Source organism: Dendrobates tinctorius, unplaced genomic scaffold (assembly GCF_039654945.1).
Source record: "Dendrobates tinctorius isolate UK_male_01 unplaced genomic scaffold, ASM3965494v1 ptg000133l, whole genome shotgun sequence".
In the NCBI taxonomy this organism is placed as follows: Eukaryota; Metazoa; Chordata; class Amphibia; order Anura; family Dendrobatidae; genus Dendrobates; species Dendrobates tinctorius.
The window spans coordinates 39,434,469-39,452,628 of record NW_027361801.1 but is presented as its reverse complement, the minus strand read 5'-3'; the positions used below and the strand labels follow the sequence as shown (position 1 = coordinate 39,452,628).

The 18,160-nt window shown below is 45.1% G+C and overlaps 1 protein-coding gene across 2 annotated transcripts in view; it reads right to left on the bottom strand.

Annotated features, from left to right (window-relative positions):
- The window catches only part of FMR1 (fragile X messenger ribonucleoprotein 1), a 90,476-nt gene that overhangs the window by 52,872 nt on the left and 19,444 nt on the right, over positions 1–18,160 (bottom strand). The window contains exons 2-4 of one of the 2 annotated variants that reach the window (XM_073543588.1): positions 18,079–18,131; positions 15,498–15,591; positions 15,337–15,369 (exon numbers count right to left, since the gene is read on the bottom strand). In XM_073543588.1, the coding sequence (XP_073399689.1) occupies positions 15,337–15,369; positions 15,498–15,591; positions 18,079–18,131 (180 nt within the window). The remainder of the gene's footprint in view (positions 1–15,336; positions 15,370–15,497; positions 15,592–18,078; positions 18,132–18,160) is intronic. The other variant, XM_073543589.1, reaches the window with a different exon arrangement.

The following is an 18,160-nucleotide window of genomic DNA, read 5'->3' as shown; positions in this document are numbered from 1 at the left end:
CTGAGCACCTTGACAGCTGTCTATGGCCATTTAACTATTGGTATTGTCCTGTACCAGGTCTGTATGAAGTTTTTACGTCCATCATTCAGTAAATCCTATTAGCAATACAATAAGCAGATGTACATGTCCACACCAGTATCATCAAGAAAATGAGCCTTTATACATTACCAGTCAAAAACGTTGGACACACTTGTTTGCATAATGGCCTTGCTGGAAAGTGCACATGGCAAATTCCGACTGAAGGCAATAAAGTCATGAATGAACAAATATAGATACAAGGAATATAGAAACATGTGTGAAAACAAACCTGATTATGTGTTAAACCTTAGATTCCTCAATGTACCCCTCTTTTATTCTGATGACCGCTTTACACACCCTTGACTCTCTCTCAAGCATCTTTTCAGGTAGACACCTAGAATGGCTTTCTCTTAGTTGTGAAGGAGTTCACTCCGTTGTTCAACTTATCCAAAAGTATCACAATTGGGTTGAGGTGGATGATTGTGGAGGCCATGTTCTCGGCTACAGCACGCCATCCCCTTCGTTCTCAGTCACATATCCCTTTATATAGAGTTGTTATGGATCCTTATTCCGTTGCAACACAAATCATAGTTGAAAAAAGTGCAAACAAGGTGAGATGACATGTCATTGCAGAATGCTGAATTACCAGTGCTGGGTAAGGGTGTCTTAGTCACAAACACTGTCACTAGCAAAACAACCCGACACCACCACATCTCCTCCATGCTTCACATCCATGTCCACTCAAGGAGAAACCATCCTCTATCCCTTTTGATGCCTCACACGAATGGTGGTTGGTACCAAAAATCTCATATTTTGACTCATTAGGCTATGGTACAGATTTCCACTGATGTTATGTTCCATCTTTGTGTCACTTGACTCAAAGAAGTCTCATGTTCCTATTTGCGGTCCACAGTAGTGGCTTCTTTGCAGCAATTTGACCATAAAGGACAGCTTCTTGCAGTCTCCTCTGGACAGGTGATGTTGAAATGTGTCTGCTACTTGTTGTCTGTGCATCATTTATGAGACCTGTTATCTTGTGATTTTTGAGGTTGGCAACTCTGATGAATTTATCCTCTGCAGTAGCAGTAACTCTTGGCCTTCCTTTCTGGCGAAGTCCTCATGAGAGTCCGTTTCACCAAAAGTGAGTAATAATTTTCTTGACTGCACTTGAAGATACCTCCAAGGTTCTACCAACTTTACAGATTGACTGATCTTCGAGTATGAAAGTCAGGCTAGGGTCACACAAGCGTATATTGTCTCATCCGAGAGAATCGGGTCGATTATGCAGATGACACTCCCATCAAAGTGTGCTCAAAGTCTCTTGAATGGAGATAAAAATGTCTCAATCTTATCCATTGCGTCAGTCCGTGGATATCGACTGCACTCAGGTACCATCCGAGTGAAGTATGATGGTTTCCATGTACTTTGCTGTTTGGCTGAGTTGGGAACGGCTCTGCCCGAGGGGAAAAATAAATGGACATGTGAACAGCCCCGTAGAATAACACTGGTCTGAGTGAGATCCAATGCTTTGTCGGAATGCACTCAGACCGATGAGAAGATCATGTGCATGAGCCCTAATGAAGGATTGTTATTTTCCTTTACTTAGTTGAGTGGTTCTTGCCATATCCTGGCTTAGAACAGCTGAGGATTAGAGATCAGTACTGTATGGAGCTGCGCACCAACACCGCCTGTACAAAACACTTTCTGAAGGTCAGCTATTCCACAAATGAACTCTTCACATGGCATACCTATTCATTAGTATTCCAGGTGAATACCTGATGAAGCTGGAGGTGTAAAGCTGCCATCAGAGGAAAAGGGTTGGAGAAATCTAAGGTTTATCACATATGCTGGTTTACAGACTCCATGTGCCTTTGTGATTTTGAAGTCTTCAGTCTGAATTTGCAATGTGCACATTACAAGAAGAACACAGATCCCAGTGCACAAATTGGTATGGCCAAACGTTTGACCAGTACTATACCCCAGTATGTACAGCACAATAATCCGATATTACACCAGTAACTGGAATACAATCGTACTCTTTAGATTTCTAACTGGGAATTTCCATGTTTCAAACTTGGATGACTGAACCGTGAGTATAAACCAGAGTATTTGATACGCGTATCACCGAGCTCCACAAACTCAGGAATAGTTTTGTATTTCATGTTATTCCAAAACAAAGGCTCTGTACACATATAGCGGAATTACACAGACTTTCCAGTGTCAAATCGTATCTGCAGTGTACACAGCTTAGTCTGGGAACTACTTATAAAAGGGTTTTGCACCTTTTCTAAAGAAAAAAAAAAAACAAAAGAACAAAACACACATAGCCTCCATGTATTTAAAAAAAAAAAAAAAAAAAAAAGAGGAAAGGGCAAAGGTAGCTTTTCAATCAAACAGATGTCCTGCAACCCGAAAAGCACTTTAGAGCTTTATCTATAAGGTCCTGTTCACACTGGTGTTGTGATTTCCATTTACACTGGAACCATGACAACTACAATGGATGTTTTCTGACAGATGCTATAAAAATCCTACTGAATTATAATGAGGTCTGTAAGGTTCCCTTGTTATTGCCATGTCGGCCAGAAAGGGTCTGTCTTCCATCTTTTTCCCCCAAAGAAGGTCTGACAATGTAAGCAATGATGTAATTAGCTACAAGCGTGCCTGGTACACAAATCACTATATACAGCTCTGGCAAAAAATTAAGAGACCACCACATCAAATCCCTGTCGTGGGCAGACCATTCTCCAGACCTGAACCCCATGGAATGTAACCAAGAGGAAGATGGATAGTCACAAGTCATCAAACAAAGAAGAACTGCTTAATTTTTTTTGTACCAGTAGTGGCATAAGGTCACCCAAAAGCAGTGTGAAAGACTTGTGGAAAGCATGCTAAGACACATGAAAACTGTGATTAAAAATCATGGTTATGCCACAAAATATTGATTTCTGAACTCTTCCCGAGTTAAAACATTAGTATTGTTGTTTCTAAATGATTATGAACTTGTTTTCTTAGCATTATTTGAGGACTGCAAGCACTGTTTTTTTTGTTCTTTTGACCATTTCTCATTTTCTGAAAATAAATACAAAATTTATTGCTTGGAAATTCAAAGACATGTTGTCAGTAGTTTATAGACAAAAGAGCAATTTACATTTTACTCAAAAATATACCTATAAAGAGAAAAATCAGACAAACTGAACATTTTGCAGTGATCTCAATTTTTGCCAGAGCTGTATATACCATACACTAGGTATCAGTAAAATGAAGGTGCACAACATAATAAAAAGGTAATGAGAGAGTGCAGCAGAAAACGAGTGCAGAGGACGGGTCTACACCAGACTGAGCCCTCGCGGGCAGGGTCCTACTGTACTTTTGTTCCCCTTGTCTTACACATGCTTATTGTACTTGTCTATATTTCCCCTTTTACCTGTAAAGCGCCATGGAATAAATGGAGCTATATAAATGTATAATAATAAATAAAAAAATAAATAATAAACATGCACTAACCTCACCCACAAATGGCTACTGAAAACTCTATGGCTCATAGGCCAATCACACTGCAGGTTTCATTTTCCAGACCAGTTTGAAAAATAAAAGGTGAATTCTAATTGGTTGCTATGGGCAATTCTGTAACTAAGTCCAGAGTATGGACCTTCATCAGAATGGATTGCCTTGTGTGGTGTGCAGCACTATAGGAACCTTCTAACACCACTTGGTAAAGACTTTATATCATTTAACCTCATCTATAGATGGCATTTGTGAATGTGTACAAACATATGTTCTTTCACCACATGGATCAATATACCATATATACTGGTGTATAAGCAGCACTTTTTTGCGCTGAAAATGCTTCCCTCGGCTTATACACAAGTCAGTAGTCCCAGAAAGCTGGCGGGGGAGGGGGAGCGGCGGGTCACAGAGGCAGGAGCTGGTGGCTGCGGCTAAAGCCTGTGCCGCTGCTAAAGAGAAATGAATATTCATTTATCTTATAGTGCGCTCAGGGACACCCGCAGCCACCGGCTTCGAGAAGACATCCTACTAACCCTCCTGCACACCCTGCATCTCGTTGGTTCCGGCGTCCTCGCAGAATCTAGTTGGTTCCGGCTTTAAGCAGCTCTTCCTGTGCTGAGCGATCAAGTGGCGCCGCGCATAAAGGCAATGAATGTGCACGCATCTCCACTCCCATAGGCGTGGAGGGAATATTCCCTACCTTAATGAGAGGCGCCACGGGATCACTCAGCACAGGAAGAGCTGCTGGAAGCCGGAACGAGGTGCTGCGAGGGTACGCTGGAGGGAGAGTAGGATTTTTTATTTTTTGTTTGTAATAGGAAGCATGCATACTAGGACAGCTATGGGGGGAGCCACTCATACCAGGACAAGACGGAGGGAGCCACTCATACCAGGACAGCGACGGGGGGGTGGGGGGAGCCACGCATACCAGAACAGAACGGGGGGAGCCACACATACCAAGACAGGATAGGGGGAGTCACACATACCAGGACAGGATAGGGGGAGTCACACATACCAGGACAGGATAGGGGGAGTCACACATACCAGGACAGGATAGGGGGAGTCACACATACCAGGACAGGATAGGGGGAGTCACACATACCAGGACAGGATAGGGGGAGTCACACATACCAGGACAGGATAGGGGGGAGCCACGCATTCCAGGAAAGCAACGGGGGGAGCCACACATACCAGGACAGCGACGGGGGAGCCACGCATACCAGGACAGGGATGGGGGGACAATGCATACCCGGATTATACTAGAGTCAATAAGCTTACCCAGTTTTCCGTGGCAAAATTAGGTGCCTTGGCTTATACTAGAGTCGGCTTATACGCAAGTATATACAGTAAATGTATTATAATCTATTGAACATTTTTGTGAAAAAACATGTACCCTGTGTATATTCCAGCCTTCATATTCTCTAGTTTATCTCCTTTTAACTGTTTTTATATTCAGTCTTTCAGTTCTGATGAAGGTCCATACTCAGGACCAAACCGTTAACAACTATAGATTGCCAATGAAACTTGTTTCATTCACGGCCACCTTTTCAGTGCCAAGTTCCTCATTCAGTTTGACTACAAGTTGGAACCCAACTTGGGAACCTTGTCTCTTAAAGGGAATCTATCACCCCTTTTTAGCTCTATAAGCTGAGGCCACCAATATCAGGGGCTTATCTGCAGCATTCTGTAATGCTGCAGATAAGCCCCCGATGAAACCTGAAAGATAAACACGTTAGATTATACTCACCGGGGGGGGCGGGGTCGGTGGGTGTTGCGGTCCGGTCCTGCACCTCCCATCTTCATACGATGATGTCCTCCTCCTTGCTTCTCCCTCAGCTCCTGCGCAGGCATACTTTATCTTCCCTGTTGAGGGCAGAGCAAAGTACTGCAGTGCGCAGGCGCCGGGAAAGGTTAGAGGTCCGGCGCCTGCGCACTGCAGTACTCTGCTCTGACCTCAACAGGGCAGATAAAGTACAGTACGCCTGCGCAGGAGCCGAGGGAGAAGCAAGGAGGACGACATCATCGCATGAAGATGGGAGGCGTCGAACGGGACGGCGACACCCAACGGGCCAGACCGAACGCCAGGGTGAGTATAATCTAACTCTTTTTTCTTATCTTTCAGGTTACATCGGGGGCTTATCGACAGCATTACAGAATGCTGCAGATAAGCCCCTGATGGCGGTGCCAGCAGCTGATAGGGCTAAAATGAGGTGACAGATTCCCTTTAACCAGGATTGCCGTATATCTCCCTAGTGTAACTACGTCCTGGTTACTGGCCTATATTGGCCTCCATCTCTTTATTGACAGAATATATAGGGACTCCATGGTCTATATTTGGTGATGTTTTTGGGGTGACTTATTTTGTTACCTTTGCTTTCCCATGTCATATCATCAAAAGGTTCACCAAACACAGGGTCCGATTATTCAGTGTTTTTGACAGAATTCTGGAAAAAAACACCTACACATTCTGTGACTTTTGGTTGTTTTTATGCCAGTCTTGTGTACCTTCATTAACGTGGACAGAGCCGATGTGGGTTGTGGCAGGGTGAAGCTCACCCGACAATTTCACAAAAATTTACGCCACATCAGGGAAATTACAACAAAAATGTACATTAGCCCTTGCTGGAGTAGTGTAGGCCCAAGGCAAATTGTAAAATGCGACTCATTCATTAAAAGACATATCGCTCTTATGGAATGGGAAGAATCTTACTTTACCACACCATTCCATAAGGCTGGCATACAAAACTGCTGGAAATAGTGGAGTACTGTGCTCAGTTTTCTCCAGCAGTTCCACAGACAATGAATGGAGTGGAGTTCAAGCATATGCATCTCCACTCAACTGAGAAGGGGGCTGCTGAATCCCATTCTCAAAGGTTCCAGTGCCTCAATATCGAAAACACTAGAGGTCACAGCAGACAAATCCCCCAGCAAGTCATCCTCTTTCCTGTGGACTGGGGAAAACTTGTCATTTTGGGAATAACCCTTTATAGGTGTGCCTTTACAGGACTGATCTCGTATAAAATATGCATGCATTACTTGTGGATTTGCTGAGGATTTCACCCCATACACTGAAAGGTGTGAAAATCTGCAACATAAGTTTACATCATAGGGAGTTAAAGACTGCACCACAGTTCAATTTCTGCAGAATGTGAATAAACTCTAAGACAATATTCAAATTTTTTTTATTTTTCTTGGAAAGCTCTTTCTACTCATTTCTTTTGGAAATCCACTTTGCTCTTGACATGATGAGTTTTTGAGCATACTTTTTTCCTGAAGAGGTTTCAAAAACATCCGACGGGGGAAAAAATAAAAGCGCATGTTCTTTCTCTGAAGTAGATCCAATTGGAATCCACTCCAAACTAGGAGCTGTTGAATTATAAGGCTGAAAAAAAATCTTCAGGAAAAAATTCCAAAATTGCTCCAGGAAAAAGCCGGATTACTTACTAGTAACACTCTTATGGAGACCACGACAGCACCCACTGAGAGAGTGGCTCCACCACTAGGAACAGGAAACCTACAGAAATAAAATGGGTGGTCCCCCTCGCCCCCTCAGTTGGATTACAGAGAATGAGAGGAACTGCCAAACAAGTTTCAGTCCTTTGCCATAGCATCACATCTCAACGTACCTAAATATATGTCTATCTATGTTCATATATACCATCACCCCCAAGTGAACTATGTACAACAATATAATACTAAGGGAGGGAAGCGAGTGGGTGCTGTTGTGGACTCCATTAAGGAGCATTACCGGTAAGTAATCTGGCTTTTTCTCCTCGTCACAACAGCACCCACTGAGAGACTTTTAGAGACCCATCACCTGGGAGGGACCACCGAGTTGAAGACAAAACTCCCGAAAACCAAGTCAGAGGACGATGATAAATCAAGCCTATAGTGACTATAGAATGTAGATGGTGAAGACCATGTTGCCGCCTTACATATGAGATCAATCGGAATATCCACCTTCTCAGCCCAGGAGGATGCCATAGCCCCTGTTGAATGTGCCTTTATCCCATCCTGAGGACTTTCACCTTTTGCTGAGTAGGCCACAGATTCATCTCTGATCCATCGGGACAAGGTGCTTTTCGTGACTCCAGACCCTTTCCTGTGGCCCTGAAAGGACACAAACAGAGCCCTGCTCTGCCTCCAGGGACGAGTTCTGTCTATGTAACTTAGGACAGCTCTCCTCACATCTAAGGCTATGTGCACACGGTGCAGATTCTGTGCAGTTCTGCAGCAGATTTGGACCTGCAGTACTGCAGCAGAACTGCAAGGTGATGTACAGTACCATTAAAGGCTATGTAAAACAAAAAACGCAGTGCACATGCTGCAGATTTTTCGGCGCAGATTTGGTGCGGATTTAAAACTGCAGCATGTCACTTCTTTTGTGCAGTTCTGCTGCAGTTTTACATCTGCTCCATTATAGAAATCTGCAGGTGAAAACTGCAGGGGAAATCCGCACAAAAACTGCACTAAATCTTCACTAAATCTGCAGGTAAAACGCAGGTCATTTTACCTGCGGATTTAGCAAAATCTGCATGGAAAATTCCACAGCAGAATCTGCAACGTGTGCACACACCCTTATAGAAATCTGCAGGTGAAAACTGCAGGGGAAATCTGCACAAAAACTGTACTAAATCTGCAGGTAAAATGCAGGTCATTTTACCTGCAGCTTTAGCAAAATCTGCGCGGAAAATTCCACAACAGAATCCGCACCGTGTGCACCCATAGCCTAAGGTGTGAAATTTCTCCTCCTCCGGAGAAGGATTATCAAAAAAGGAGGGAAGAAAAATCATCTGACTTCTATGAAATCTGGCCACCACCATAGGGAGATATGAAGGGTCTGGCTTCAAAACTATCCTATCCTGAAATACTAACAGGAAGGAAGAGTCAATTGACAGAGCCTGAATGTCGCTCAGGGTGTGTGCACACGCTGCGGATTTGGCCGCTGCGGGTCCGCAGCAGTTTGTGCTGCGGTGTACAGAACCATTATTCCCTATGGGAATACAAAACCGCAGTGCAGACGGTGCAGATTTTTCAGCGCGGTTTTGAAACCGCAGAAAGAATTGACATGTCAATTCTTTCTGCGGATTCCGCTGTGGTTTTCCATCTCCTCCATTGAGGAGATGAAAAACCACAGGGCAAAACCGCAGAGCAATCCGCAGGTAAAACCGCAGGTCTTTTGACCTGCAGATTTACCTGCGGATTTTACGAAATCCGCGCGGCCAAATCCGCACCCCAATCCGCAACGTGTGCACGTAGCCTCACTCTCCTAGTTGACGTTAAAGCAACTATCAGAGCCGTCTTTAACGAAATATGTTTTAACAAAGTGAGTCTAAGGGTTCAAACGGAGGCCCCGTCAGGGCATCAAGAACCAGGTTTAAGTCCCAAGGGGGTAAACGAGTAATGTGTACCGGGTTGTTACGTTCACACGCCAAGATAAATCGTACAACCCACCTATCCCCCACAAAATTGTGACCATACAGGGCTCCCAGAGCTGAAATGTGAACTTTTAGCGTATTAACGGAAAGACCCAGCTCCGACCCCTCTGCAAGAATTCAAGAATGGCAGTAATAGGCACTTCATTAGAGAAGGTCCCCATATGAAATTCAAGGAACCTCCTCCACACCCCACTATATATTCTTGCTGTGGATTCTTTTCTACTCTTCAGAAGGGTATCAATCAGGTTACTAGAGAACCCCCATTAACCTTAGTAACTGCCCCTCAAGTTCCACGCAGTCAAGTGTAGACCCTTCACCTGAGGATGAAAGAATGGGCCCTGAGATAGTAGGTCCAGATCTGATGGGAGGATCCAGGGGGTCGGAAATGGACATGGCTCTGAGCCACGAAAACCAAGGCCTCTTGGGCCAAAATGGAGCGATGAGGATCACCTCCTCGCCCTCTCCTCCCTGATCTTCCTGGTGACCAACGGGAGTACCACCATTGAGGGAAACATCAAGATGGAAATGCCAAGGGGACTGGAGGGCATCGACCAACTCCGGTCAGTCTGCTCTGTTCAGAGAGGCAAACCTTCTGACCTGTCTGTTGGCTCTGGTAGCGAACAGGTCTATTTCTGGAAGCCCCCATAAGTCCACTATCTTTCTGAAGACCTGATGACTGAGCGTCCATTCCCCCTGATGCAAGGTATGACGACTGAGGAAGTCAGCTCTGAAATTGTCCCCTCCCCTGATGTGAAGGGCTGTTAGAGATAAGAGATGGGATTCTGCCAGCTTGAGGATTCTCTGAGTAGTAGACATCAGAGTCCTTGAACGTGCTCTGCCTTGTCCGTTTAAATATGCGACGGATGTAACATTGTCCGACATGACTCTCACATGAGACCCGTGTAGCTGTGGGAGAAATTCATGTAGTGCATGATTGATAGCTTTTAATTCTCTTAAATTAGAGGAGTCATTGACCTCTTCTATGGACCACTGTCCCTGGACTAAGTTATCACCTAAATTAGCCCCCCAGCCAAAGGGACTAGCATCCGTGGTAACTACTTTCGAAGGTCTCACCACCCATGGGACCCTGTTAGAGAGATTATCTTGATCTAGCCACCATGATAGGGAGTTAACTATCTCCAATGACAACGCTATCTTATCATCCAGCCTACCCTGTAGCAGCAGCTCCTCCTCGAGGACCTCATGCTGCAGCTGTCTAGTATGAAACTGGGCCCATTGAACTGCTGGAATGCAGGATGTAAGGGAGCCCAGGAGGGACATAGCCCTCAGATGTCTCTAAAAGAGGCTATTTCCACCCTCACTTTATGCATTATTGTCAACGTCTTTAACTCTGGGAGGAGACATCTCTGACTTACAGAATCTAGATGTAGACCCAAGAAGGACTGAAGAGTTACCGGGACCAGTCTGGACTTGACCCAGTTGATCATTCAACCTAAAGCCTGCAAGGATGAAATTGTGTCAGCAAGTCAATCTTCACATTGGGAGGCAGACTTTCCTACCACCAAAAAATCATCTAAATATGGAACTATTAACGTGTCTTTCAGCCGCACATAAGCCATCACCTCCAGCATCAATTTGGTGAAGACCCGAGCAGCCATGGATAGACCGAAAGGCATTGCCGTAAACTGAAAAAAGACTGATGTGACCCTCCATGATGACAGCCACTCAGATATTTCTGGAACCCGGCATGTATTGGTAGATGATAATAAGCATCCTTCAAGTCTAGAATCGCCATGAAGCATCTGGGAAACAAAAGTTTCAAAATGGCTGATCTTATAGATTCCATCTTGAAGGTATGGGACCGTAGGAAGTTATTTAACTTCTTTAGATTAATGATGGTTCTATATGAACATCTGGCTTAGAAATTAGAAATAAAGGACAATAAAATCCCCTCCCCCTTTGGTTCGCCGGGACCGCTACCAGAACATGCTTAGATAGTAGACCCTTAATTTCCAACTCCAATGCCTCCTGTTGTGCTGGAGACTTTAGAGAAGTCAATATAAAGGAGTCTGGGGGAATTTGACCGAATTCCAATTTCAAGCCAGATGATACGAGGTTTAAGGCCCAGGGATTAGAAGTTATTTATTCCCATTCCTGGCAGAAGAATGACAACCTGCCACCCACCGGAAGGTCAGGACTAGCGGAACTTATCTCTGCCTTTGGAGGAAGACCCACTGAAAAGGGCACCTTTCTGCCTGGTCTCTCTATTGTCCCAGCGATCCTGATTCCAATAGGATCTCTTCCTACCAAACAGCTGCTTCCTGAATGCCCTCCTGTAAGACGGGAGAAACTGGTTAGGGAACCCCTTCCTTCTTTTCCCTGCCTTAGTGAGGATGTCATCAAGCACCTTGCCAAACAGGTACTCACCCTGGCATGGCATTGCGCATAGCTTTGATTTAGATTGCACATCCCCTTTCCAGCCCTTTAGCCACAAGGCACACCGAGCAGCATTAGCCAGTCCAGCTGATCTGATCTGGCCGCTAGTCGTAAGGAGTCTGCAGAGGCATCTGCCAAATACACCATAGCTCCCCCGATTAAAGGGATAGAGGATAGTAATCTGTCTGTAGAGACTCCAGACTTTATCTGCTCCTCCAATTCTTCCACCCAAACCAGCATTGATCTAGCCGTATAAGTGCTTGAGATAGCTGGCTTGAAGGCCCCCGTACACTACTCCCACGATTTTTAAGAAGCGTGTCAGCCTTCCAATCCAAGGGGTCAGCCAAAGTACTGGAATCCTCTACAGGCAGGGTGGAGCGCTTTGAGTTTGACGCTACCGCAGCGTCTACTTTAGGCACCTTAGACCAAGTTGTTAGGTTCTCGTCAAAGGGGTACCTCCTCTTTGAGTTTGAAGGAAGGAACCCTCTGTGTCCTTGCTTTTCCCATTCTTTCCTGACCACATCCTTTACTGTGGCTATTATCGGAAATGTTCGCCTTTTCCTCTGAGAGAGGCCCGTGAACATAACCTCTTACGTGGTCCTAGCCTCCTTTTCGTCCATAATCCCCATGGTCCCTCGAACTGCCTTCACTAGAATGTCAACCCTCTCCACGGGGAAACATGAACGACCTTTTTCATCCGAAGATGATGATGATGCCCCAGAGGAAGCAGTAGATTTAATTTCCCCCTCATCAGAAGAGGGACCGGAAACTGGGGAAGCCTCCCTTACACTGGATCTATGTCTTCCAACCTCATCCAAGCTCTTGAGACCCTGGAGCTCCTCTCTTGTCATGTGCCCTATATCACTTGCTGTGACGGACGATTCTTCCTCCAGAGTCTGACTGATACAGGTTTGACAAAGCCTCTTGGGGTAACTATCAGGAAAGGGCTGTAAGCACAGAGCACATTCTCTATGTTTAGACTTTTTTTTTTTAAACTGAAGGGGCACACAGAAAAAAGGGGCAGCTTAATAGGTAGAGTTCTGTAACACTCATCCAGTGAAGCTTGTCAGCCGGTACCAATGTCTGAGGCGGCAGCACAGCATGAGAAAGTTTTCACAGACTTCCTGCTTCAGCTCTTTTCCATTGAGTCACCCTCCCGGAAGCGTCCACTGCTGCTTTTGGCTTTACTGTGCACCTGCACCTCTACCTCCTGCGAGTGTGCTACGGAGTCTCCTGAGGAGGACATCTTGGCACACCAGCCAAGCTCCATGATAATCTTTTTATAGACCGCGCCTCCCCAGCTTCCCCTTCCCCCCAGAAGTCATCCTCACTACTTTCGGGCAAGGAGTGTGCTCTCATTCTTTTTCTCATCTGCGCATGCGCAGGTGTCATACCAAGCCTCGCGCCGACTCCACCGCCTCCTCCGGCCCCCCCCAGAAGTTGTCCAACTACTTCCGGGGCATGCGCAGACCTCGGCCTAATAGAGGAGCCGGGCAGCCGATGCCCACACCCTCCCGGATGAGTGCCCATCACATTGCGCTTCCCCGTGAGCCAGGGCGGCCTCTCACCATCCTTCAACAGACGAGGGGGGGCTGACCAGCAGCACTCCCCTTGACGCTGCAGCTCCTGCCGTTCCCACAGACACCACACAGGCAGCCTCCCAGCCCAGGTATCCTCTACTTCTTGCAGTTTCCTGTAGGAACAGGAAACCAACTGAGGGGGCGAGGGGGCCCACCCCTTTTATTTCTGTAGGTTTCCTGTTCCTAGGGGCGGATCCCCTCTCTCAGTGGGTGCTGTCGTGGCGAGGAGAAAAGAAAGACTCCTAGAAAACTTCCCACTCTCCAAAACAGAGGTTTTACTAAAGACGTTCTCACTTAAAAAAAAAATCATCCTTTGTGAATGCCTCAGAAAATTCTCTGTGAACATAGCCTAATGATAACTACCAAGAAACTTGCTGAACCTTAGGGATGTTAAAGGGTTGTCTGTATTCACACGCTCGTGATGGCAGACTTGTGAATCCTCACAGTGCGTGCCACATTCCAACGAGACATGCGTGGCTTCGCTCAATACAAAGGATATCAGTGAGGTTGCACATGTCTAGTCGGAATGTGGCCGAGAGCATGCATCCCAGTCGCGTTGCTGGCACTGGAGTGACAGTCACACAGAGTGACAGCAGAATTTCATAATAAACCTTGGCAACCCCTTTAAACATTAAATATGCAGATCAGCAAATAAAAAATAATAGGAAAGCCTTCACTGAATTAATGTTTTACCCTTCCACCTAAATATACAAAATGGAAAAAAAAAAAAGAGAGAAAAACCCCCCGCAAGAAACAAAATCCTAAAAGCGCATTCACAAAGCACGGTGCCTATTTGCAGGGCAATACATGGAGTTTTTGCTGCGGCTGTGCCTCAATGTGCAGCTGAACACATGTGGCTTTACAAACTTGCAATGTCAGAAACAAAATACATCTACATTATGTACCAATGGGTCAAAAAGCATATCTAAAGGGAAATCTGTCACCAGGCTGTTGCTACCTCAGCTGACATCAGTATGATATAGCAGCAGAGCAGAGACCTCGAATCTAGCCGCATGTCACTTACTGGGCTGCTTGCTGCAGGTTTGAGAAAAAAAATTCCTGTTTTATCAGCTGCAGATCTAGCAGTTCTCCACATGCTGAGCACTGTGTAACCCCGCCGCCACTACTGATTGGCAGCTTTTCGCCTATGCAGAGTGTGCAAAGAAAGCTGCCAATCAGTGGTGTGGGCGGGGTTAGACAGCTCAACTGCTAGATCTGCAGCTGATAAAACAGGGATTTTAGCAAAACTACAGATAGCAGCCCAGCAAGTGACACATCACTGGAATCAGAGTCTCTACCCCTGCATCATTTTAATCTTAGATGGGGTATCATAGACTTGTTGACAGATTCGTATTTGGCATGCAGATTTCAGGATATTCCCACATTAGCTCTAGTAAAATAGATATTAATAACAGGGCTGTGGAGTCGGAGTCGTGGAGTCGGAGTCGGTGCTCATTTTGGTGGAGTCGGAGTTGGAGTCGGTATAAAATGGACCGACTCCGACTCCTAAAATATATAATAAATTGGGTACAGTAATTCAATGCAGGATGTGCTGAATATTTTTTCATAGGAGTTTGGGAAAGTTATGAAATGTCCTATAAATGGCTGTTCTATTCCTGATCTAAGGCTACATTCACACACAGCGTTTTTCCTGTATTTTTTGAGGATACGTTTTTCAGCTGCAAAAGCTGATCATCTTTTTAAAAAACTGCATCACCTGAAAGGTTTTTGAGCTCATAGATAATGTTTTCAATAGCAAAAGCAGATTAGAAATCTGTTCTATCTATCTATTTATCCATATCTGTCTATCCATATCGTATCTGTACCAAAAAGAATGAAAACCGGGTAGTACACCAATATATATTCTGTTCTATCTAAATATCTTGATTATTGGATCATAAAAATGATTAAATGTCTGAGGTTCACATTGTACTACAATAAATTTTTCACTTAAATATAAGCAATATGTGTGGGAGTCGGAGTCGTGGAGTTGGAGTCGGAGTCGCAGGTTTGGCTTACCGACTCCACAGCCCTGATTAATAACCCAATCCTGCTATACATTTTCTTACTGTACAAGAGACTACCTAAGTATAAGGGAACGGCAAAAATAATGCCATAACATAAACTTATACAAGGCATGGCTCTGCGTATGAGGAGCACACTGGTACAATAGGGGCCCATCATACACCGGTGGGTCCAGCATACATGGCCCTTGTCCCTTCACATTAAGGAAAATAGGACGCAGATTCTTCAACCGAAACAACGACTTTTCAGCGAAACGACAACACAACCCACGCACAGCCAAACACAATATAGACGCGCAATACATGGCGCATGCCATGTCTGCGGAAGAAGAGTAGGCTTAGTTTAGTAAACTGGCATTCCTCACAACCTACCATGAAATCATCTTCGCCTTTCACCCTCAAAAACTAAAGAATAAATGGAAAAAAGAACAGTTTATTATCCATTATCGCAACGATATAGTAACACAGCACAGGGATGGGGATGGTAAAGATGCTACGCAACATCCGACTAATACAAAGAAGGCTCCACTTACCTCAACTTCATCGCTCTCACTTATGTCCTTATTGTAACCTGATGGTGGCGGGAACCTTACATCATGAAATGGTATCTGTCGCTCTGGTTGCCAGCTGCAAATAAAAGTCCATTACAATGGCTCTTTGTGATTGAATATACAACACGGTTACCACAAGCAACGTACACAACATACAGGGTGGACTTTCCCTGAAACAACTACTACCATCATAATACTCACCTAGACTTCACATGTACTCCCCTCCATGTTACTTAGACGCACTGACTGACACCATGTGCCGTCAGACACTAGACCTACACGCGCTCCGGACTACTAAACCTACAGGCGCTCCGGGCCACTGGGCCTACCCGCGCTCCGGGCCACTGGGCCTACCCGCGCTCCGGGCCACTGGGCCTACCCGCGCTCCGGGCCACTGGGCCTACCCGCGCTCCGGGCCACTGGGCCTACCCGCGCTCAGGACCACTGGGCCTACCCGCGCTCAGGACCACTGGGCCTACCCGCGCTCAGGACCACTGGGCCTACCCGCGCTCAGGACCACTGGGCCTACACGCGCTCAGGACCACTGGGCCTACACGCGCTCAGGACCACTGGGCCTACACGCGCTCAGGACCACTGGGCCTACACGCGCTCAGGACCACTGGGCCTACACGCGCTCAGGACCACTGGGCCTACACGAGCTCAGGACCACTGGGCCTACACGAGCTCAGGACCACTGGGCCTACACGAGCTCAGGACCACTGGGCCTACACGCGCTCAGGACCACTGGGCCTACACGCGCTCAGGACCACTGGGCCTACACGTTCTCCAGTGTTCCCGCACTGGACCGTGTATTGAGAGTTTTGCTCTTGGGAGCAGTATACTTACACAGATTACGTAACAAAGCCAAAAAATGTATTTGATCCCCCCCAAGGATCAGCGATAATGTGCTCCCTAGAGATCACGCTGGCTTTTCCCTCACTATTCCATTGCTGGCTTTTGAATGTTATTTTTTTGTCCAAACTGAATGAGCAGGATAATAATAGGGGCTATTAGGAGTTCCCTAAAAAAATATGGAATTTAATTACCCATTTCCCAATATCTACCCTACATGTATGGTAAAATTTGAGTGTGGACGTGGGAAGCTAGCTAAAGCTAAGAGTCTGCTGTATACTTGGCATCAACGTCATATGTACCTCAATGTAGTACCAATTATCAAAAAACTAAAAAGTAACCCTCACACGGCTGCATCAACAGATTAATACAAAAACACTAAATTATAAAAAAGAAAAACTACATGAACTTGGCATGGCATGATTTTGTACAAACGGCATCTTTTAGGTGACGGCTTGCCCGAATAATTTTTGCTAGAGGAAGACTTCTTGCGTAAACACAAGTGGTACTTAAACAGGTTGTCCACTGCTTTTTCAATGATGATCTAGAGTTAGATTAGGTCATCAGTGTCGGATCAGTAGGGTCAGATACCCAGCTCCCCCACCGATCAGCTGTTATCAAAGTCAGCGGCGGCGGCCGGAAATGCTCACTTGCGGAGCTGGCCATGTTCGGATAGTGGCCGCCGCTGGATACTGCACATCCGCCTCCTATCGATTTCACAGTGACAACGTCACAATCGGCAGGTCACTTTTTTTTTTTTTTACCCGCTTCATGGCTTTTTAAACCAAAAGACGGAACATGAGCACAGCAAGTTGTTTTCACATTGATGTGAATATGTTTAATCTTTTATGTGTTTCTTTGGCACTTCATCAGGCGTGTTGCAGCCAAAATACAATATTTCTACCGCACAGTGAACACTGTCAAAAACACAGAAAAACGATTTTTTTTCTCTTCCACTACGTCACCCCAGTCAATTTTATTTCCCTATTTCTCAGTACACTATATCATGGAAATTAATGATTTTATTCTAGGCTAGAACTGGTCTGACAAAAAAGAAAAAAAAAATATTTATTTTGTTGCACAACATTCTGCCAAAAGCAAGCAGATGATTATCACACATTATCGCCTGGAACAAAAAGGCTATTAGGACACCTGAGGAAGGCTAGATGGAGCCGAAACGTATTATGGCTTAACTTTTCTATTTAACCATTTTTGGTGATTTTTCTTTTTCTCTTTGGAAGCGCATTTAAAGTAGCTGGAAAGCAGAAGTATAGTTGCTGCTGCAGAACCTCTTTTGTCTCATTAATAATAATAATGTTCTGCAAAATTTAGGTTTGGAAGCGGAAAATGCTATCTTTTGTTTAAAAAAAAGAATAACATTATATATATATATATATATATATATATATATATATATATATTTATTTATTAATGTGGTCTTCCTGTTATGGCAGCGCCTCCTGCCTGATGTATATCAGTGTTCAACGTGGCGGAAAGCTACAGCATAGGAGAATAATTTGCAATGCTTGTCGCTAGTAGTACTAGAAAATATCATGGCAGCTTCAACTACATAAGAAAAATCAGAACTCCACTAGTATAAAGCCACCATTAGTGACTGAGACGGGTAACGCTGGATGTACAGACTTGCTGTGTAGTTTTATACATGGACTCAGCTCATCTGGCCGCAAACACCATGAACCCAGGTACTTACTTATTTTCAAAAGTAACTGTTATGGAATCCTCATGTACGTCCTTCACAAAGGCCTGAAAAAGACACAGAAAGCGTGATAACG